At 43.7% G+C, this 24,362-nt stretch overlaps 1 protein-coding gene across 1 annotated transcript; it reads right to left on the minus strand.

The window, feature by feature from the left end:
* Window positions 1–6,640: 6,640 nt before the first annotated feature.
* LOC111873719 (SET domain-containing protein SmydA-8) lies at window positions 6,641–21,542 on the minus strand. Its single transcript, XM_023868653.2, has 8 exons — window positions 21,423–21,542; window positions 18,858–18,999; window positions 16,288–16,718; window positions 14,825–15,130; window positions 11,756–11,935; window positions 10,633–10,786; window positions 8,871–9,042; window positions 6,641–7,359 (listed from the first exon to the last, which is right to left on the minus strand). The coding sequence occupies exons 2-8, from the start codon at window positions 18,993–18,995 to the stop codon at window positions 7,031–7,033; spliced, it is 1,710 nt and encodes a 569-aa protein (XP_023724421.1). The 5' UTR covers window positions 18,996–18,999; window positions 21,423–21,542; the 3' UTR covers window positions 6,641–7,030.
* Window positions 21,543–24,362: the final 2,820 nt, after the last annotated feature.

A 24,362-nucleotide genomic window follows, 5' to 3' on the forward strand; every position in this document is an offset into this window, starting at 1 on the left:
TGGAAAACTTGTGGAAGGCAGCGGTCTTGACCTTATTTGGAGTATAGGGAAGAGCTGAGATAAAAAAAACTCCGTGGCTTGACTCCGCAAGGGAACTATACCGACCGAGCGATCCCCACTTGTCGACGAAGTTAGTGCCAACTTTAGCGGATAGAAAGCGTCGCGTGGTCAGCGTAACGAATCCCCACGGCCGTTAATTTCGGTTTTCTAAACCGGAACAGCTAATTCCTTGAAATAGCTCCTCCATTATCTTCACGAGGCTGAGTGAACCCCGTTCCAGACCCCCTACTTCTCTGATCTTGTAGCGCCGAGAATCGAACTGAGATAAACCACTGGAAAACACAGTGAGGATACCCGGTGTCCAGGCCGATAGACCGTCCTTCTAACGAGGCTAACTTCTAACACATCTTCTAACTACTTCTAACAGATCTGCAGGTCAGCTTCTTCGTTTTGTGCTTCCACTTGGAGCATAGGACATCCAAGAAACGTTTCATTTCACTTCAGTTTCTTATACTAAGATAGTCAGTAGGACTCCTTGGACGGGAGATCAGTCCGTCGCAAACAGAAACACATAAAAAACAGAGACATCCATGTCCTGAATGGGATTCAAACCCACGATTCCAGTAATCGGCCACTGTGATGAGCTGTGGGTCCACTACTTTCACTAAAGACACGAGGAGATCTCTGTGTTGGCGAAAGTGCATTAAAGAATGACAGAAACCTTTGTTTATTATTATAGGACAGCAGTGAGCAACCATTTTGCTACCCTGGTAGCAAGCTCTATTATAACAATATTTTTATATCGCTATGTAATTTCCAGTGCAGATCTAGTTGCAGAAATCAGTCATCACAGTAACTATGGAACCAGGCCGCGCCATAGCTCAAGCGGTTAGTCGCTGGCTTCCCACCGCGGCGGCCCGGGTTCGATCGCGGGTCTGGTCAAGTGGGATTTGTGGTGGACAAAGTGGCGCTGGGGCAGGTTTTCTCCGAGTACTTCGGTTTCCCCTGCCAATCTTCATTCCACCAATTGCTCCACAATCACCCTCACCTATCATCTGGGGCTGGTACAATAGGCCAGAAGTGGCCGCAGTACAAGGGACTTAGTCCCACCCCACTAGCAATAAAAATACTATGGAGGCAATGCATTTCCATGCGAATAATGTTGATAAGCTTCAAGTGGATGTCGCTCACTTACTTTCAGAATGACACATTATAATATTCCATCACTTTTCGTTAAATAAAAATATCAGAAATTTCTCACTTATTATAAATCCCCCATCCATGAGATAAACATAAGTTTTACAAATAAAAAAAATTAAGGTTCTTTATATCAATAAAATGATAAGTACATATACATGATTTTATGGATGTAATAAATTTGATTTTAAAATATTAACAGGACATACCTTCAGTTTATCATTCGTGACACTATTTCACTGGAACCAGCTTTTCACAAGCACATAAAATAAAGAAGAAATTAAATTTTTACGGGCTCAGTCCCTCAGTAGAAAGAAGAGTGAACTCTTTCACTTATAGCCATCGCATTTGCCTTTATTTTATTTTAGGTACAAATTAAAATGCTGCAAAGCTTATCACGCTGCCTACAAAGTTAGTCATAAAGAAAACTTCTTTGCATTTCCATGAATTTACATTATATTGACAAAATTATCAGATTACAGTATTATGTCTTCTTCATCATAAGGCTCGACAGCTTCCAATATTGAACGCTTTGGCCTGCTCAACAATTTCCTTCCAACTACTTCTGTCCTGTGTCCGAGTTATCCAGTTATAAATTCCTAAACTCCTTTAGGTCTTCCCTTACGTCATATTTCCATCTAATCTTAGGTCGGCGTCTCTTTCTTATGGCGTGTGGCTGTCAGTCATATATTCTTCTAACTGTACAGTATTATGTGTTAACAAGATTAAACTCAGTCTTATTCTCTAAAACAATTAATTCATACAATGGGACATTTTTACACAAATAGTAAGGTTCTGTTAGGGCTCACGTGACTTTAAAACCAGAAAACAGTACTCTTCACAGTCGCCATTCTGAGAACCTCAAATTCTGTTTGAACTCTATGCACATGTTTAGTCAATGTACTTGCATGTATATTCTGTCTGATCAAGGAGTTGCGGTGACAAATCTGCTTTCTTCCCTATTGACGAATACTGTCAACTAGTATGGAGTGGCTATAGATCGGGTTTTGGATTTGATATTGGATTTATTGACTATTATTAACACACAATACGTAATTACATTTAATTATAGCGCCATTACTAATTTCCACACTTTACAAATCACACGCTAAATCTTTTCCAGCCCGCAATGTCTTGACTAGTAGTTACCTGGTAACGGCTTCTAGCAATGGCTATTCCTCTGCTTTCGTGTCCAAGTCCACCCTGAACGGCGACTCCATTTTAACTGAAATATTCTTCAGGGTCAGAATTACTTTACAGCCGGCAGTTTACCGCCAATCAGTTCGTCTTGGAGCCAAACCCCTTGAGACCCACGGCCAGACTTCTTTCCCCCAGTTGAACACTTGCGGTCACGGTCCTTATGTAACAACCTCTCTGACGCGAGGATGGATCTCGTTTACAACTGCTGCTGACCCTCGCTAGCACATTCATTCTCAGGTCCGAGTCCCGCAGGACTCAGAACCACATTCTACTGTCTCAGACTCTAGTCTCCCCCAACCTGGAGCCCAGGTTCCCGTATTTCTAACCCCAGGAACGGGGTGGCCCAGTTATACCCCCAGGCACTGGGTTCCCTTTTCATCGCTTTCTACGACCCGCAGGGCTACGGTGGAGATGATTCGAACCCGCCTCCACAACCTGGAGGGCCAGTCTGCTATACCTTGACGCATAAATTCGAGTCGGATCGAATACAAAACACCGCCCCCAACAGGGCCTCCACATTTTGCGTTTGTATTCGTTGCCGGGCGGGTATGAACTTGCCTAGCTGAGCCGAGCCGAGTCTCATGTTACAGTCGGTCGGCCAATCCGGCCCGGAACAAAGCATCCGTCTGGGACCCACGGTCAGACTTCCACCATCGTCAGACATTCACGGGCACGCCGTTGCGGAGCGCCCCCCCCCCACCCCAACTAGAAGACAGGTCCGCTGTCCACAATCGCTGCCGCTCTCGCCAGTGTAGTCACTCTGGGGCCCGAGTTCCGTGGGACCCGCGACCAAAATCTACTGTCTCAGATTCGAGACTTCCCCTTCCGACGCCCGACAAGAATCGCAGGGCCACGGTGGAGGCACTCCAACCCGCCTTGACATGAGATTAGTAATATACACGTATATATTGTAATTATAGGCCCTGCATGTGACATTATTACTTGTGTAACACTTTCCGTGTTTGGTCACAATGGGCACAGCAGGCTAATCTTGCTTTCTATTGTCCTCCTTATAACATCTCAGCACGGACCAAGCAGAAAGACCGTTCCTCTGTTGCATGCGAATCCTTTGCAGCGGGAACGTGTTTACGACGGTATATCCCTGCTTATGAAGAATCTATCGCCTAGTAACGAACATCGTTCCGTTGTCTGTTTCGTGGCCGTTGCCAAGTAACGAATGTTACAGCAACTGCTGTTTCTCTGGCTCCACAGTTTATGCTTTCAGCAAATATGGCACAAAATACACAACGTGTGTAACCTCAATCTCGTCGTCCCTTCACCCCTTTGAAAACCTGCGTTGCGATGTCAGTATTCACTAATGGGCTCAGCAAAACCGGCATTCCTTCCTTGTCCAGTCGGCATATACAGGCTGTACTACCTTCTGAATCCCAACCAGTGAATATTTAGAGTTCTTCCTCCGGGGGCAAAGCGGCCGGGGCGTAAAGCTGAACATTCACCTCCATCTAATGTTGAGGCAAAAATAGTGGAGCTATATCTACACTCCCCCATACGTCTCCATATCGTGGTACTTAATTCATTAAGCACAGGGACAATTTTACCTTTTCGGTTTGTTCAGGACGTGTATGGAACAGGCAAAAATTCACAGTGGTAAAGTTGTCCCTGTGCTTAACTAATTAAGCACTACGCCGTGAAGGCATATGGGGGAGTGGATGTGTAGATCCACGTTTTCTTGACCTAGGCACTAATTGGAGGTGAGTGGTCAGTTTCACGCTACAGCCACTTTACTCCCGAAGAAAGAGCCCTCGGTATCCAAAGGTTAAGAGGTTCGGTGGACCCCAGAGCCGGTCTGAATGATGTAGAGAAGTAAAAATTCTTGCTGCCCACCGGGACTTGAACTCCGAACCCTTGTCGTCCAGCCCGTAGCCAGTCGCTATACCGAATGAGCTATCCTGGCTTCCCAACTCGCAATGGTCAGTGGCGATATCATGTTGGCTTCCTAACGGACAAGCACTCGGGAAATAGCCTACTTCTGAGCTCCGAAGTGAGCTCAGTGTATTGCAACTTGTGTAGACCGTCGTGTCATTGTGAACTACGTACGTCATTTGCCTGTTCCTGGCCCTCGTTTACTTCAGTTCCACACAGTTTCTGAATATTATAAGAGATGTTGCAACCGTAGGATGCGCAATGCTGTGGTGACAAGGGAACAATTTTCATGATAATGATGATGATTTTTTTTCCTTCGCACTACAGCCCCAGTGGGCCTAGGCCTACCTCCATGAACTTCTCCGTTCACAATGATGATGATTAGATTGTATAATATTTATATAAACATAGTAAATAAGCTGCTCTATGTTCTATTTCTTTTACTTAATGATTATCAAAGAGGTGCCATCTACTTACAGTTCCACACAGGACGATGGATTTACTGAACCCCAACGGATAATTTGTTAGTGGGGTGGGTTTAAGTCCCTTGTACTGCGGCCACTTCTGGCCTATTGTACCAGCCCCAGATGATAGGTGAGGGTGATTGTGGAGAAATTGGTGGAATGAAGATTGGCAGGGGAAACCGAAGTACTCGGAGAAAACCTGCTCCAGCGCCACTTTGTCCACCACAAATCTCACTTGACCATACCAGGGATCGAACCCGGGCCGCCGCGGTGGGAAGCCAGAGACTTACCGCTTGAGCTATGGAACGGACCTGACCTATTGACTTGGTTAATATGTTCAAATAAAACTCTGCACATAAACGAACATAATCTCTTAACCTAATTTCCTAAGCACAAACACACATGACGTTAAATGGGCCGTCAAGATGGGCTTACCACGTTATCTGAAATCGGTTACAGATGCTTTGTTTCTCTCCAAACAAGGCACGTCCTGAACTCTAACAGTGTGATATGTTTATTGCCCCACTTACTGCAATCTAACATGCAGTTTGCGAAATGAGCATCTGTGTTGAAAAATGCTGTGCGCCGTAGTTAATTCACCTGCCACGTTAAACAATTCGCCATAACCTCTTGCTGATCGACGAATACACGACACGTTTTTCATCCGTGATAACTCCACTACTCTCCTGAAAACTTTGCTAAAAGCTAAATGTATACATCATAAAACATATCTCATCTCTTACCTTAACCCAGGCAGCACGCAATCGTTGTAACTGACGCTAAAACTGCTGAAGCAACACAACCCGCCAAGCCAAACCTAGCTCAGTTTACATCACAGTTCATCTGCTCTGTATTACACTGGTTTATAAATCTAACTATTGTAACACACGCCATTGTACATTATCTCACATATCATAACACTGAAAACCTTATAACTTGTAATATAAAACTCACGAATCATAGAAATGTAACACTTCACGCCGCTACCGCTCTTACTCCCACGAAACGGAACTCCGCGTAGAACTTCCGGTTCGATACACTCGTCAAAATTCGACTGTCGCCTTCGGTAATATTCACGAATGTAAAAGAAATACCTCGAAGTTATGCTCATTGCAGGACCTACCTTACATTATATGTGACTGGTAGCAATAGATGATGTGTTATCCCCCAATGGCAGAGGTTCGATTCCCAAGAGGTTAATGAAAATTTTTATTTTTCATCACAACGTGATAAACGTCTCCCAGTACCCTTGATTACTGTTTCAAGTAAGCCAGGATTTCATTTAGTTAATTTTATTAATTATAATTTGTTATGATTATGCAGTACAGCTGAGTACAGTTCTTTTCTACATGGCCAGGCCTTGCCCATATTTATAATGTAACTAAATATTTTCATCGTAAAGATTTATGTCTTCTTAGATATATCGCTCTACCTTCAGGTAGATCGTTACCAATATTTCGGAGTACATGCTGTCCCCATTCTTCGGGGTACAGGAGTGAAGATGGAGGCGGGAAATAGCTCCGAAACGTTGAGAACGGTTTATCTGTATATACGGCATACAAAACCTCCTACGACAGCTGGTAGTTGTTCAAGGAAATTCCATATGCCCTATGGAACCGCAATACAACTGTGGTAACAATAAAAAAGCATTGAACCCACTATCAAGTCCATTAAATCAAATCCACAATCTCACACCGTATTTTCCTAATATCCATTTTAAAACTATCCTCTACTTCAGAAGGAATCTGCAGTAAACATAAAAGTTACGGCACTGAATATCATGTGGGATTTGTGGTAGACAAAGTGGCGCCGGGGCAGGTTTTCTCCGAGTACTTCGGTTTCCTCTGCCAATTCTCATTCCACCCACAGCTCCACGCTCATCATCTATCGTCCGAGGCTGATACAGTAGGCCAGTTAGTGGCCGACTTACCAAGTGGAATCAGTCTCACCCCACCACAATAAACAAAAAAACTACAGTACTTAGTCATACAACAGACTTACTCAGTGCTCAGTGTGGTACTGTAACACCCCACAATTAAGTGCCCAGTATGGTTCCATTAAAACCAATAATTAAATTCCCAATGCAGTACCGCAGTACTTAAACTCTCAGTACTGTAAAGTTATACTCAGCAAATAAAGGTTCAGTGTTGTCCTGTTACACCCTTCCTTCCTTCTTGCGTTGTAGCAACACTGTCCACAGGTATCACTGGCCCAAAAATTCGCATGAATTTCAAAAGTCTGCATTAAACTGTTAACCACACGTTACATCCCCCCCCCCACTAAAGTCACGTAGGAACAGTCACTCTCTTGTCCTTCATCCAAGCCTCGCATTCGGAGAGCGCCTTGCCAACCACCTCCAACATCTTTCTGCCAGAAGAGAACTGAGGTTCTGGCTCCAAGATCTCGGTGGCCCTCAGCAAGAAACCCTTGGCCTCCAAGGCCCTGCGAGTCGTCTCCTCAGCAGATAAAGCAGGTGGGTTCTTCTCAAAAGCACGACGCAAGAGATGAAACTCAGCAGAATGAAGTTCATGGAGCAAAACCGAGGAATAGAGTGCCAGTCTAGAGGCGCCCGGGTCCAAAATGTCCGTTACGGCAAGCAATTCCCGACACATATCTGTTAACACGCAAATTATATTACTTTAGTGTTTCGAAGTGTGGTTAGTACCAGGGGTGGAATGGATTCTCAGAAAAATAGACGTTACAGATCAATAGAAACACTGAGGGGAATGAGGAGCACGTAAATAACTAACTACATGGAGCTGAGTCCTTCTTGAGAAGCGGTCAGTCGCTCAGCTACTCAAGAATTTCCCAAAATTTTATAATGCCCAGTTTCATTACCGTCTTCACAAAAACCCGCCACTGGTACCTACCCTGAGACAGATAAATCCAGTCCATACTACACCATCCTAATTATCCAAAATCCATTTCAATATTATCCTCCCATGCACGTCTAGGTCTCCAATGTTATTTCCTTCCCACCAAAACTCTGTATACATTTCCCTTTTCTCTATGTGTGCAACATACCCTGCCCATCTCTTATTCCTTGGCTTGATTAGTGTAATTATTTACTAACAGATATTAAAAGGAAATCATTACGAGTGCAATGTATCCTCGCGAATTTGTTCCTGCATGCTTCATTGTTGGGAACAATTGTTAAGACGTCTTAGCTTGCTCAAAATGAAGCTCTCTAGAACAATTAAATGGCGTCTACCACCGTCTGTCTCCGTTTCTAGTCATGGTTGGTACGCATCCCTTTTCCGAATATTGTTATATTATGACAATAATCTCAACTTCTTCCCACCGAGCATACTACTTCAGTGAGAACCCTCAGATAACAAGGAGATATCCTGTTTAATTTTTTTCTTCTTGGCACTACAGCCCCAGTGGGCCTAGGCCTACCTCCATGAACTCCGTTCACTTCGGTTTTTCTAGATCTTACACATTTGGTAGGACTCCTTGGGCAGGTGATCAGCTCGCCGCAAGGCCTATACCTGTACACAAACACAGAAAAACGCACACACACAAACTAAACATCCATGCCTTAAGTGGGATTCGAACCCATGATTCCGGTTTAGAAGCGAGCGAAGACAGTGCATGCCTTAGACAGCTCGGCTACTGTGACCGGCCCTGTTTAATTTTAGTAGAATAAATTTCTATCCTATATTCAAAATCTAGTCCTGTAACTCCTATTTTACTGTACACTCGATGTACCTCTTATTCTCCAAAATTATCTCTGTCCATAATAATTCCAGCAAAATATAAGCACGCATTTCTTCTTTCTTCATGCGTGCTACATGTCCCGTGAGTCTCACATGATTAAATGTGCTCTGAAGTGGAGAAGCCATGTATTTATATCTCGGTTGAGAAACTACTCGTAGCTATCCTTACTGAGATTTCAGTATTTTTCTTCGTCACTTCCCAAGCGAATGCCAGGGTACCGTTTCCAAATAGGTTACGACCTATTTCAAATCATTTTTCACAGATTATCCTGCCACTGGACGTTACGGGCCTGTAAGTCATGCATCATGACGTTCATGAAAGCTCTTCAGATAAACTAAGCGTCAATCCCTGACATGAAATGTAGACACGGTTTTCCTACAACAGTAAGGCAGGACTCGTACATACCAGCTTTTCTCTGCAGCTGCTGGTCGCTGAGCTGGTTGATCTGGTACCCATGTTGGTGTCCATAGAGTTGCACCAGCGAGTGTTTAATGGAATACATATGATAGTGGTGGGGGTGCAGGAACGTGGACAGTTTGGACACAAGTTCCTCCAGTTGCTTCACAGTCGGGCATCCCTGTCAACAACATGAATATCCGTGGCATTGAAGATTAAGGTTTTGTCTTCTGGCACGTGACACCCTGAATTATAGTGGATGGTAAACGACATTTCGGAACAACCTGCTGTATCCATCTTATGAATGTATTGTGAAAACATGACTACACGTATTCATAAATTGATACATTCCGACATCTGAGGGCAGTATTGCTTACGCTAGTTTTCGTCTTACCCTGAAGATGGAAGCACCATGTTCCTCCGAAATATTGGTAACGCCTACCGGACTATATGATGCATAACCAAAAAGACCATAATCTAATAACACGCATAAACTTTCATAAATTCAACTGATCTAGTGTCCGAGGAAAAAAAACACAGTGTTCTTTCTGAAAAAGTTGGTGAGCATGTATCAGACTGAACGGCGACATAACCCACATGACCGCCATCTGAAAGTGTTCTCCAGTTTTAATTACGCATGTATTTAAGTGCCTTTCGCATAGGCCTGCATAACTGGCATTGGAAGATCTTAAATTCTCACGGCAGTGACTCTGAATAATGCATTCTTCTAGAATGTGGCAACATATGATCTATTGGATCGCTATAAACCTTTGGGAGAAAGTCGCTGCTGCCATCTTTATCTTTTGTCTCTTCTCGTATACTTCCACTCTGAAGATGGAGATTAACTACTCCGTAAACGTTGGAAAAGATCTACCAGACTACACTGCGTCACGTCGCATAAAACAATGTTCATCATAATTGGCGTTGCTCATCTGCTAATGATTATGCAGGTCAAATTGATAATTTTTATTCAAGCTGAAGCTTGCCGCTTCGCCTCGGTGGCCGAGGAGGTAAACTGCCGGTAGTCAAATTCTGAATTAGAAGTTCGATAGTTCAAATCTCGGCTTTACTTCAATTATTAAGTTTCGTTTTTTTAATTTTTCCTTAAATCCTCTAGAATATTCCAGAACATTCTAGAGAATTCTAGGATAGAAATTAATACTTATCTTTGCGTATAATCGAACATTAATTTCCGCCCAGCTCTCATATGAAAGGGGGCCGTTTTCCTACGAGCCGCACTCACTCCAGAGTAACCTCTCTTTAGGCCGCTCCATAGCTCAAGCGGTTAGTCGCTGGCTTCCCACCGCGGCGACCGGGGTTCGATCCCAGGTCTGGTCAAGTGGGATTTGTGGTGGACAAAGTGGTGCTGGGGCAGGTTTTCTCCGAGTACTTCGGTTTCCCCTGCCAATCTTCATTCCACCTATTGCTTCACAATCACCCTCACCTATCATCTGGGGCTGATTCAATAGGCCAGAAGTGGCCGCAGTACAAGGGACTTAGTCCCACCCCACTAGCAATAAAGAAAACTCTCTTTAATGCAAGCTCTCCTCATCAGCAACGGAACACTCAGGATTGCATGAATCACCAAAGATTGTGGAAAGTCAGTCTTATTGTAAACAAATTATTAATGCACTGCAATAAATCAGAAGTGAAACGTTTTACAATGCTTATCAACTTTGTTTCCGTACTGGAACACTGACCGCTCTCCACTTATTCCGTTAAATAATCAAAATATAGCAAAATGTTTCAATTCGGAGTTTCCTCTACTCACGGCCTGGATATTGTCCACCTCCTCTCCGATCCTTGACACAAGGTCAGTCACGTCCGATGATGCCAAGAGGACAGGACAGCGGTCGCAGCGCCAGTCAGAGTTCTCTTCCAGTGGCGAAATTGGTAACTGTGTGCCTCCACATGATGCCCCGTCTCTAGAAACACAGATATTGGCAAGACATGGTCAAAATAGTTATCAATCTACAAGTGTCGACCATTCACACACACACACACACACATTGACATAAGAGCGACAATGACATCTAATACTGCCATAATAGTGCAAAGTAGGGGACTACGATGAGCTGGACATGTAGCTAGCATTGGAATGCAATGGGTCACTAAACATTCTTACGGGATATCTTCAAAGTAAGAATCTATTTCGATGATCTAGGGGTAGATGGGGAAATAAAATTGAACTGGACCTTAAAAAGAGTTATATAAGGTTACCAACTCCGTCCAGAGTAATTGATAAATGTTTTTTTATCTTTGATTTATCAATCACACTGGACGGAGTTGATACTCTTTAATAATATTGCTAGTGTGACGGACCAGGATGAACCAAATCAAACTTAAAAAGAGGGTTTGAAGAAGTAAACGGATTCAACTGGCACAAGAATTGTGCGAATGTGACGATGAAACTTAGAGATCCCCAGAGGCAGAGAGTTACTGAAGTTTTCAGAACTGACCACAGAATGAGTTAGTGAATGTAACATACAATTATAAAGAGTTTCAGGCACACCATTCTGAGATGTGACCCCGTATTGTCTGGCAGAATTATCCCAACTTTTCTGCCTCCGTCTTCAAGGTCGAAATGTAAGCAAAACAAGTAGCAAGCAAAGTGTTCGCTCCCGGCTTGATTGCTCATCTTACTCTTTCGATCCTGAGGATGGATGCATAACGTTCTTCCGAAACGCAAGTTAAGTTCCACCAGGCTACGCGGCAGATGATAATACCGTTCACAATTACCGCAATGAAGCCTCATATCTCATAGGAGACCTCAGTAAAATGATATGTTTGATGTGTGAAGAGTCAGTGTTTTATGGCATAAAGTTCACTATCGCGGATGCTCCCATTGTCCACTTGTATGATGTAGGCAATACTGACATAGGCGTAATACTTACGTATCAGGGGTAAGGATATGAGTTCCTAAGCAACGAATTCCACTAATGTAGGTTCCCAGCTCCGTGGGATCTGCGCATCTCTTGCACCTACAGGTGAAGTACTTGGTGGCAGCCAGGTGTTCCATGCGAGCCTGTGTGCCCCACAGCGCGTGCGTGTACATTGTCGAGATGTGTTCACCTCTGTAAATGTAACCCTACAATTACCAAGTGTAGAAATGTTCGACTTTTTCAAACAGTGTTATATGACAATATGTGAGATTTGTCGGCATTTTATCAGAACTGTGTATTTCAAGACACATTAGCTGGGAATTTTTTCCTCCCTCTAGCTCTACAGCCCTTTGGACCCTGGCCGCTTTTTCAGTTGCTTAATCTTTACACAGACCGTAAGGCTCGTTGGTGGAGTGATCAGCCCATCACAAGGCCTCGACGTACACACAGGACAACACAGACATCCATGCCTCGAGTAGGATTCGAACCCACGGTCCCAGTGTTCGAGCTGAAGAAGATGGATTATATCTTAGACCGCGCAGCCACTGTGATCAGCAGCAAGGAATTATAGCTACAATTTACGTAGAGATTCTACATATATTAACCACGAAAGGGCACCAACTCTGAAACCCCAAAATGGCAATAGAAATTTTGAAGACCCAAAATAGCACCTTGAGAATGCAGAAATTAAAGCTGACTATTCTACGTTTAATTAATGCGTATTCATTATTTCAGAAAGTATTGAATGAATTAACTAATTAAGCACTACGCCATGAAGACGTATGGGGGAGTGGTTGTATATATCCACATTTTCTTGACATCGGCACTAGCTGGAGGAGAGTGGTCAGCTTCATTCCCCGGTCGCTTTACCCCGGGGAAAGAGCCTCCGGTACCCTTTGAATAGGAGGTTGAGTGGATCCAAGAGTCAGTCTGGACGACGTGGGGAACAGAAAATTATTGACGCTACTGGGACTAGAACTCCGACCCCTCGACCGTCCAGCCCGTAGCCAGTCGCTATACCGACTACGCTATCCCGGTTCCACTAAATGGATTGCTCAAAAAATAATTTAATGCATTGAGGATCTATACCACAATTACTGAGTAATTTAATTTTATCCGTTCCATAACTCGGATAAGTACTGAGTTCTCACCCTGGTCCCTCACCCCCTCCCCAGCGAATTCAATCACCATTCTATACTTGCTCCATATCCGTCTGTCACAGACCCCTGAGGTATCCAGCAGTCCTCACCAGGCAGCACATTATCACTTCCTCCGTCTCCTGAGTTAGGGGCTTCGGCTATGACCGGCGCTCGGTTGATTGCAGTGTAAGGAAGTCAGCAAAGTAACTGTCCACAAGACAGACGGCGGAACCTCATTAAAACCACGAGAAACCTCAATCAAGATAGCCGTTTTCCCGACAGAAATTCGAACCAAGCAAGTTTCACGTTCTTTCGAAGCAGAAGTAAAATTTGCTTTCGTAAAATTCAGTTCTTATAGGAGTATAAGTTTAACTTCTGTTTCAAATTAGTGTATATTTAATCCTTATGAGCCAGTATATTTCAGTCGCCATAGCAACCGGCTATGGGCTAGGCGGACGGGGTTCATTCCCGACAGGGATAAGAGATTTTTCTCTACCCCACAGCTTCCAGACCGACTCTGTGGTCCACCCAGCATCCTATCTAATGGGTAAGCGGGAATAAAGCGGCCCGGGCGTGAAACTGACAACACGCCTCCTTATTATCAAAGTACCCGTCAATAATGCAGCAATATAAGACATCAAGAATATGTCACTCACTAAAAACGTATTTTAATACTTTATGATGTTAAAATCATTAAAATGTCAATAGGACACTAAAAGTATATTTTATACATTAAAGTGATTATCACATTTCTAAAATGTCTCTAGTTTTTTGTAGTTTACGACATTTTTCGGTCGCATATGGGCCATCATCAGGTGATTTTTCTTTGTGCTTTTGGGGAGACCACTGCGCTGTTCACTTGTCCACAGTGTTCCCATGCCCGTTAATGTTTAGTTCTATCTCATGACTAGTCGTTGCACTCTTTTGCGACTATCGTAGTTTTGTGTGTCGTATAAAAACTTGGACTTAAATTTGAGGTAGAAACTAGTGAAATGCTACATTTGGAGCATAGCTCTGTATGGGGCTGAAACATGGACACTTAGGGCAGTAGATCAGAAACACCTGGAAAGCTTCGAAATGTGGTGTTGGAGAAGGATGGAGAAGATCAGTTGGACCGATTATGTGAGAAATGAAGAAGTGTTAATTAGAGTCAGTGAGCAGAGGAATATCCTACACGAAATAAGGAAACGGAAGGTTAATTAGATTGGTCATATCTTACGCAGTAACTGCCTTCTAATAGAAGTTATTGAAGGAAAGATAGAGGGGCGGATAGAAGTGACCAGAAGACGAGGAAGAAGACGTAAGAAGATGCTGGATGACCTTGGGGGCAGAAGAGGATATTCTCATTTGAAGGAGAAAGCTCTAGATCGCATTAAGTGGAGGAACTGTTTTGGAAGAGACTGTGGACCTGTCGTCTTGCCAGATTACTAATGAATGAATAAAAACTACGCTAGGTCAAGAATGGTGGAGCTATACCTCCACTCCTCATATGTCTTCATGGCGTAGTGCTTAACTAATTTAGCACAGAGCCAACTTTACCGTATGTAGGATTTGAGGTTCTCACAGCCGTAGTTTCGAGGAATTCTATCTTCTTGGATACAACGCCGTATAGTCCTTGAAAGTCAACCGACGTTTCGGAGGAACATGTCGCCTCCATCTTAAGCAGTTCCACATGTTTTTACGCTGGATTCTTGTTAGGCTCGTTCTTCGAACCTGAAGATGGAGACGGAATGTTCCTGCGAAATGTAGGTTAACTTTCAACGGACTACACGGCGTTATATTCCACAAGACAGAACTCTTCAGAACCACGGTATCCGACGAGAAGACAGAACTGTTCTGAACTGAATTGTCCAAGTACTCGTATGTCCCTTATACGTGTACAATCTACTCCTAGTTTCTACGTACGGACAGACACAAGATTCTCGCCAGAAGCAATACTCACTTCTGGATGTGTCGCGTGGCCTTCACCGAGACCCGGTACTGTCTGTCACCCGGGCAGATCTCAACGCTGTACCGTGTGTTGGGGAGACAGTTGTGTTCCATCAGACAGACTGTGGGGTATAGGGCGACAACCTCTGACCCTAGGGCTAGCCGAATGTCCAGCCCGTTTACATCCAGGATCCCACAGATTCTGTGCAGAGTGTTCTCGGAACAGTCCTGCACAACTGTTTCCCCTTCCTTTCCAACTGTAGGCAGTTTCTGCAGGTAGTTCTCTTGAAGGTATCTCACTACGCGGTCTCGGATCTCCCTGAGAACCGAAGACAAGAAATATGTATACAGAGTTTTAGCTTTATGCTTGTCTGTAAGTCTGTGTATGTTATGTTGCTTTCACTCATTGCCATGCAAATATGTCGTCTTCACTTATTCAGACAGGTAAAATATTAATTTATATAACTGTAGTTTTAATTGTATTTGCATTGTACTCATTGTGTGGAGTGTGTCCTTTGTTGTCTGTGTAGGTTTGTGCGCTGTGCTCTGTTTGAACGTGGCGCGTTATTTTGTTCGACGTGTGTTGTTTGTGTGTTGTGTCTTACTGTAGTACTACTGACACCCGGTAAAACCCCAATTTGCAGTTAAAATAAATAAATAATAATAATAATTACAGTATTTAAATGGGGGCATGCGGTAGCGTAGCTGGTTGAGGCACTCTATTACAAGCCGGAAGGTCGAGGGTTCAATTCCTGATGAGGTTACTGGATTTTTTAATTGACCTAACCTTCCAGCCGCACTAACCGTATGGCCCTGGAACCGGATCAGCCTCAAAGAGAAATATATCCCATGAATCTTCCTGGGGATAAAGGGCGGCCGGTGCGTTATGCCCAAAACCTCACCGCCATCTGTGAGCCGACTCTCTGTTAAATGTTGGAGCCTCGACGTCTCACAAACCTATGGGCCTCCACGCTCTGTTATAAGGATAGCTTTAAAAATAATATTTAAATTCTATTTGTTATTATTGTCGTGGAATTTTATTGTGGAACTCTTATTTTCACTTTGTGAAACCCCGAGGTTCCCCTTAACACCATTTTGGAAACACTGCTCAATTGATTTCAACAAAGGTGTACTTCTCTCGAAGATGTATTCCCACGTAGAATGGAGTGACGCTAGTGAGCTTCCGTGAGTTCGCGCCTGCTCATTGCATCTTACCTAAGAGATCTTGGTTTCTTTCGTGATTACCAAAAATGCAACTGCGTATGCCTGTTACCATATAATTTCTGTGACGGGTATACTCGTCATCATACAGAGTGTCCGAGAATGAGTGCACACACTTTAAACATTTTTATTTAGGAAATGAACAGTTTTCGGTTGAAATTAATTCAGCAGATATAAAGCGAATTTCTCGTGTTTATCTGGAAGTACTCAGTAAGAAGGCAACTGTTTACATTCTGGTTTCTAGTTCCACTGTACCTGTAGGTATCAGTACCGGGTCCCCTGTGCCTCAGATGTGCTTCCATCTGCAGAAGCTGATCCCACTTACGGGGGTTACGTCGCTGCAACAGCAAACATCTAAGCGGCGTCACGGCATCATAATGGTAGACACTAACGTCTTTCCGGGCAGCCGCCGTCAAGTTTTGCTTTCCCTGTAGGCTAAGTATGGAACACTCTGGGGCGTGAACTTTAGGGTCCGCAGGACAGCTTGGCCCGCAACAAGGCCATAGGCATTTGGGACACCTATACTCGCTGTCATAACGAGTAGGGACGTGGCACAACAGACACAGTGGATCCTCACTGTGCAGCTTTGGTCCCACAATCAGAGGCCCCTCGCTGATGATTATGTCGCCAGGTGAAAGATCACGTGATGCCACAAGGTACTTCCCCAGTTCCGGTGAGGTGCAGACCTGTAATTATACAGAACGTTCATGAATACGATTTACTAATAAGAGAATGGTTTCCCTCGGAAGGATCCTGAAGTCGGGTGAAGTGTGAACTTGAAAATAGTCCTCGGATTATACAGTGTGTTCCGAAATATACGTCGGTAATTACAGAATGGTCTGTCTTGTGAAAATGGACCTTAAATTGTACAGGTTGTTCCGAAATGTATGTCAATAATTGGAACATAGTCTGCGACGTGGCAACACCCTGCTCTCTTGTGAAACGCTAAGCTAAAATGGTGCAATAGAATTTGTACAGAATGTTCTAGAATTTGTCTTGCTAGTCAAGAAATGTTAAAGTTATACATTCCGTTGTATCCTAGATGTTCCTTCTCGGAATCTGTTCAGGCGCCGTGGGTTTATAGTTCAATGATATCCTCAACCCTTATTATCTCTTCTTCTTTTCCAGTATAAGGAAGACACTGAATCATAAAGGCGGATGTTAGCGGAGAATGAGGGAATGGAACTTAGTACAAGTAGTTCGGATATATGTAAGATTTGAGGCTTTCACGGCGGTGACTATGAAGAAAGCAGTCTTCTGGGATTTGGCACCGTGTATATGTGGTGTTAACCGACGTTTCGGAGGAACGTATCGCCTCCATCTTCAGGGTAGAAGAAAAAATATAAGAAATCTGCAAAGCGAAGAGACCGTGAGAACCGGTAAAAGCAGACTGGAGGCGATACGTTCCTCTGAAACGTCGGTTAACACCACATATACACGGTGCCAAATCCCAGAAGACTGCTTTCTTCACAGTTCGGATATAATTGATAAAGTAGGTGAAGTGACACAAGCTATACTTCATCTGCTATAGAAACGAGGGTGTCACAGCTGGTTAATGAAGCAGGTTGTTACGTCGTCATCACAACGTCACTAGATTCTGCTTTCTGCACACGTCTGGTATTCATACGCCAGAAGGAAATTCAGACATGCTTAAACACATAAACGAGATCTAAAAATTTGTGATGAAGCTATATTAATACAGGGTTATTCATAAGTCCGTGAAACATTTTAAAAATTCACAACAAATTAACTATACATCGAATCATGATAATTCTTACGCCGATAGAGAATGAATCTCTCCTAGTTTTCTTAAAACCTCCATTGCCTGCTAATCTCAGGGATCTTCGCAACCGTATCACCGCTGCTGTGGCTCTGGCCAACCGTCATATTCTGACACGGATGTGGGACGAAATGGATTATCGCGTAGTTGTCTGCCGTATCAGCAAAGGTGGACACATTGAGCATCTGTAACTATGTAAAGAACTTGGTGACTTTATCTCTATTTCAGTTTATCAAAATTTCGTATCCGTTGCAAGTTTATTTATTGTAAAATTTCAAAATATTTCACGAACTTATGAATAACTCTGTATAATTATCAATTTTTTTTATACATTATCATCTACATAATTTATCTTTCTGCCTCAAACCCCGCAGCTGATGTCTGATCTGTCGTGCTTACTCACACTTCTCCTCACCGGACATAGTGGCTAACTCTAGAGATTGGGCCTAAAGCAGTAAGTTCTTTATTTGAGGAAGAATACAGAGTCCCTCTCCGAAACGTCGACTCGAATAAAGTATTTGGACGATGGATAATGCCCAGAAAATGGACAGCTATATTTATACGGGACGTTCGTTCCATAAACTTGCTTACATTACATATGACGTGGCCGGGTTCATACAGTAGATGGAGTTTATCATTAGCCTTCACTATCAAGAGGGTAAGTAGTAGCGTAGTTGGATGAGGCACTATGCTGCAAGCCGGAAGATCGAGGGTTCGATTCCCGATGAGGTCATTGGATTTTTTAAATTTACCTAAACCTTCCAGCCGTACTATGAACCTGGGTTCGACTCAGCCTCTAGCAGAAATAAGTATCAGGAATCTTTCTGGGAGTAAAGGGCGGCCGGAGGGTAAGGCTGACAACCTCAGCGCCATCTGTGAGCCTTATGTCTAGTAAATATGGGAGCCTCGATGTCTCAGAACCCTATGGGCCTTCACGGCCTGTTACAGGGATAGTTTTACCCGTTACCTTCACTACCAAGTCAAGGATTAGTGAAATCTGTGTAGACACACAACTACGAGTTGGATTTCACAATATAGTACTCACCTCAAAAGGACTGCATGAGATCTTGTGGTTCTTCCAGTCCTGTTTCTGGTGCTGCTTGCTGCAGTAAGATACTTGCTTACAGGCACTACACCTGTGGGCCGCAGGAGAGGAGCACACCTTACAAGTATCGACAGGCATCGCACTGGAAAGTTAAATAAATATTTTGGTCGTTGGAAACGCATCACAGAACTGTTGGGTTGTGGGGTGCGAGTAACCCTACGGGGGGATGTCGGGAAAAATACGTTTATATTTCATTTAAACATGTTCGAGGGACGTCATTGTCCTCAATAACGTTGTTTACACATAAATATAGTAAACACTCGTCATGTGGTGACAAACAAGGGAGGAAGTGAGTCCGTTATCGCCGATGTCCGTTATAACCGAGTGAATGGGTATGCACGGAAGTACGCCATAGGAAACACGGCCATTACAGACATTAAATATAAAATTATGACATAAAGATTTTACATTGGGATATTTTCTAATTCTAAATAATTTTCAGACGACAAGAACCGGGATACCTCAGTCAGTATAACGACTGGCTAGGGGCTGCATGGCTTAGGGTTCGGAGTATGAGTCCCGGTAGGAGCAAAGTTTTCTTTTCTCCTCCTCTTCCAGACAGGCTCTGGGGCCCACCCAGCCGCCTATTCAATGGGTACAGGGGGCTCCTTCGCAGCAGGTAAAGCGGAAGGGGCGTGAAGTTGACCACTCACCTCCAACTACTACCGAGGTCTAGAATACGTGGATCTATACAGCCAATCCCCCCATGGCGTAGTGCTTAATTAGTTAAGTGACGGGACAATTTTACCTAGTTCTAGCTATGAAGTCTTCTTAGTATCTCAGCATCTCTAAATTGTACACAGACAAAATTGTCCGTATGTACGCAAAACGTTATATCCGGGTCCGTTATAACGAGGATTTACTGTATTTATATATACGTACGAGTATATATTGTTAGTGCGTTGTTCACGAAACTGTTGGTATGGCAGGCTGTTAATGTACAGTAGTAACGGGAACGGGAACTGGTCTGGAACAGCAACAGTGGCCACATTGATTTACTACCCTGTCACATACTTGGAGAGACTGAGGAAAAGAACAAAAAACTTCAGTCACGCTAGGAGGTGTCGCGGGAGATATTCGAACCAGAAATCTCCCGAATCAAGTCTACAGCGTATTAAAACGAAGGTTATACAAGGTGTCCCAGGAGAAAAGGTCAATATTCTGGGAGATCACAGTATCGGTGATTCCAAGCAAAAAATTGTATATGTACACGTGTCCTATTCCGAGCGGTTTCCGAGATAGAGCTATTTCACTGTACAGTTGTAACATTATTGATAAGAAATAGATATTACGTACTGCTTCTAATGCCGGTATTTATTGTTCAAGTGACAAAGTTGGTACAGTTCCCCCCACCCCTTGGCACTACAGTCCCAGTGGGCCTAGGCCTACCTCCATGAACTTCTCCTTTCACTTCGTTTTTTCTAGATCTTACACATTCGGTAGGACTCCTTGGGCGGGTGATCAGCTCGTCGCAAGGCCTCTACGTGTACCTGTACACAAACACAGAAAAACGTACAGACACAAACTAAACATCCATGCCCTGAGTGGAATTCGAACCCACGATCCCGGTTTCCAAGCGAGCGAAGATAGTATATGCCTTAGACCGCTCGGTTACCGTGACCGGCTGTTAGTACAGTTTACCTAGTATAATACATTTTCCAAAATTCCACCGTCAACATCAATGCACTTTGCAACTCTCATGAGGGCAGCCTTCAGCATATCAGCATATTCGACATTTGTGTAGATGTGCGGTATTTCAGAACACTCCTGCAATGTCACTATCAACAGTCACAACGGCCAACTGACGCTTCACACAAATTCACATACAAGAGGGAAGGACAATATCGGATGTACAGTGAAATAGCTGTGTCTCAGAATAGGACCCATGTACATATACAGGTACAATATTTTGCTGAGAATGACCGATACTGTGACCTCCCACAATATTGACCTTTCCGCCTGGGAATTTCTTTTAGTTTCGCGGTGTGGGGTGAGACTGAGTCCACTTGGTACGGCAGCCACTGGCCTACTGTACTAGGCCCGGGTGATAAATAATGATGAATGTAGAACAGTCGGTGGAATGATAATTGGCAAGGGAAATCGAAGTACTATGAGAAAATATGCCCCAGTGCTATTTTCTCCACCACAAAACCCACATGACCTATCCTGGGCTCGAACCTGGCCCGCCGCGGTGGGAAGACAGCGACTAACCGCCTGAGCTATGGTACGGCCTTCCTCCTGGGACATGTGTACAGTATACGTCATGTTTTAAAGTGGCATTTTATACGTGAGGCTATCACATACATCTTGACGGTGACGCAGCTACCTCCGCAACGACGTCAGAACATACCGTAGCCCCCGGAACGCGCAGCCATGTTGTGCGCTAGGACAGGACTCGAGTCACGCCTGGCAATGGTACCATCGGCTGGCAGCCATTGCTGCACGACGAGGCCCATCAGAACACTGTGTACGAAATGCAACGTATCACAATTGTGTTGTACTTACAATTCATGTGACACGGTATATCCCTTGATGCAACGTCACTAAGAAGTCATTGGCTTCTCACAACCTGAAACAGCTAGCTTCCATCGCTCTCTGTGTTCGAGACGCCGAACTTGTCTGAAGTATTTTTAACTCTGGTCTGAAATAGATGGACGATTCCTTTTCAGTACTCACAAAGCACACGCCTGGTAAATTATGAAGCCGCAATTCGAATCATAGTCACATGTCTGCGATGAATCTCTTTAACGAATATCATTATAATTTATTCCCTTCAGTTTATTTCTTCCCACAGTGTAATACCATTTTTTTTTGTTGTAAGGTAAAGGTAGCCAGTCACGGTAGCCGAGCGGTCTAAGGCGTGCACTGTCTTCTCTCGCTCGGAAGCGGGGATCGTAGGTTCGAATCCCACTCAAGGCATGGATGTTTGTGTGCGTTTTTCTGTGTTTGTGTACAGGTAGAGGCCTTGCGACGAGTTGATCACCCGCCCAAGGAATCCTACCGTATGTCTAATATCTAGAAAAACCGAAGTGAACGGAGAAGTTCATGGAGGTAGGCCTAGGCCCATTGGGGCTGTAGTGCCAAGGAAAAAGAAAAAAAAAGGTAAAGTTGTCCCTGTGCTTAAGTAAGTAAGCACTACGCCATGAAGGCGTATGGGGGAGTGGATATATAGATTCACATTTTCTTGACCTAGGCATTAGTTGAACGTGAGTGGTCAGCTTCAGGCACCGGCTACTTTACCCCCCCCCCCCTGTAAACACTGTATAGGGGCTTCGGTGGACCAGAGAAATGAAAATTCTTGACCCTACCGGGACTCGAACTCCGACCCCCCTTGCCCAGCCCGTAGCCAGTCGCTATACCGACTGCGCTATCGAGGCTCCCCTTACGTCATGTAATTTATTAGATTGTCTACATACTTAAACACAAACAAATGTGGAAAACTAACTTAAAACTGCAGTGTTTTCGGTTCTCAGTACATCCACTGACCACACTGAACGGGGTTGGTATAGCAGTAAAGTTCCAGACTAGTATTCGCGAAGTGAACAGTTCGTCTCTCATGCGAAACACGGGCTGTCCACGTTAAGGTTTCCGGGTTTCCTCGGTGACTCGAGTAAAATGACCGGATAATATTTTCATTGGGCCGCGGCCACTTCCAAGTCCTTTCCAATTCTTTCATCAGTCATCCTATCATTCGACGCTATATAGTCTAGCTAGTCACAGTGTCGTTAAATAACAGCCCCCCCCCCCCTGCGTTTTTTGGCAGTGACACAAATTTGTTGTTGATAAGCTTACGTAGTACTGCTGTCTCGTCACCAAAATGCAGGGCAAAATCATGATATAAAGACAGCTAACAGATGCTTTGAAAATGTGTCACAGTTCAGACATTTGGTAACAACGATAACAGATCGAAATCTGATTCAGGGGGAAATTAAGAGGCGATTGAACTCGGGTAATGCTTGCTGCCCTTAAGTCCAGAACCTTTTGTCTTCTCGTCTGCTGTCCAAAAACATAAAAATTAGAATATCTATCTATCTATTCATCTAGGAGATGGGGTAGGATAGTCGGTATAGCGACTGGCTACGGGCTGGACGACGAGGGGTCAGAGTTCGAGTCCCTGTAAAGTCAAGAATTTTCCTTCTCCACAGCATTCAGACCGGCTCTGGGGCTCAACCAGCCTCCTATCCAATGGGTATCAGGGGCTCTTTTCCCCGGGGTAAAGCGGCAGGGACGTGAATCTGACCACTCACCTCCAGCTAAGGCCGAATTCAAGAAAATATGGATATATATATATATATTCACTCCCCCCATACGCCTTCGTGGAGTAGTACCTAATTCGTTGAACATAGGGACAACTTTACCTTTTTACATTGTCTAGCTACATACTCGTATCTATCTAGCTACCTATCTTATTTATCTATTTATCTATTCCTGTTGGAGCATAGGGCATCCGTGAAACGCTTGTCTCATTTCAGTTTCAGCCGTCAGGACTCCTTGGACTGGGGATCAGCCAGTCGCAAGACCACTACCTACACATAAACACAGAATAAAAGTAGACAAATATCCATGTCTTCAGTGGGATTTGAACTCAAGGTCCCAGTGTTGGAATGGGCTAAGACCCTTTGTGCCTTAGACCAAGGGTCTCCAAACTACGGTCCGCGGGCCGCATCCAGCCCGCGATGTGATTTTATCCGGCCCGCGAAAGAATTGTGCAGAAATGCGCCATTGGAACTAATTTTCCAATGAGTACTGGTAAAAAAATACTTGTTCATAGATTTCAAATTCATTAATTAAGATTGTGTTTAAAAAATATTGATATTCCATATTATATTAAAATTAATATTATTCACAATTTTACTAATTCTGGGCCGTATACTGCGCGGTATTTCTTCGTACTTGTTCGGCCTCGATCGGCAGTGTCACTTCGTGGCAATGTAGGTAGCGCGAGCAGAATTTCCTTCCTCATTTGCAAATTTATTCATTTCAGGTTTGAAAGAACAATTTCGGAAGCGATTTGCTGAACTGGATTCCAATTCTCAGGAAATTAGATTGTTTCAAAATCCGTTTGACTGTGATTCTGCAGATGTCCCAAGTCAAATTCAAATGGAAATTATTGAACTTCAGGAAAATTATCATATTAAAGACAAATACAAGGAAGGAAATTTGATCGAATTTTATAAATTTCTGAAATCTGAAGAATTTCCAAATTTAAAGAAATTTGCTTGTAAAGTTATCTCCATTTTTGGGGCGACATATCTGTGTGAACAAACTTTTTCCCAGATGAAGTACATCAAGTCGAAATACAGGGCAAATTTATCCGATGAACATTTAAAGTCGCTACTTGTGATTAGCGTTTCAAAATTTGAACCTCAATTTAATCAGATTTTAAGAATGCAAAAAGAGTTCCATCATTCACTTTAATTGTTTTATTATAATTTGTGATGAAAA

This window comes from Cryptotermes secundus, unplaced genomic scaffold (assembly GCF_002891405.2).
Source record: "Cryptotermes secundus unplaced genomic scaffold, Csec_1.0 scaffold31, whole genome shotgun sequence".
In the NCBI taxonomy this organism is placed as follows: domain Eukaryota; kingdom Metazoa; phylum Arthropoda; class Insecta; order Blattodea; family Kalotermitidae; genus Cryptotermes; species Cryptotermes secundus.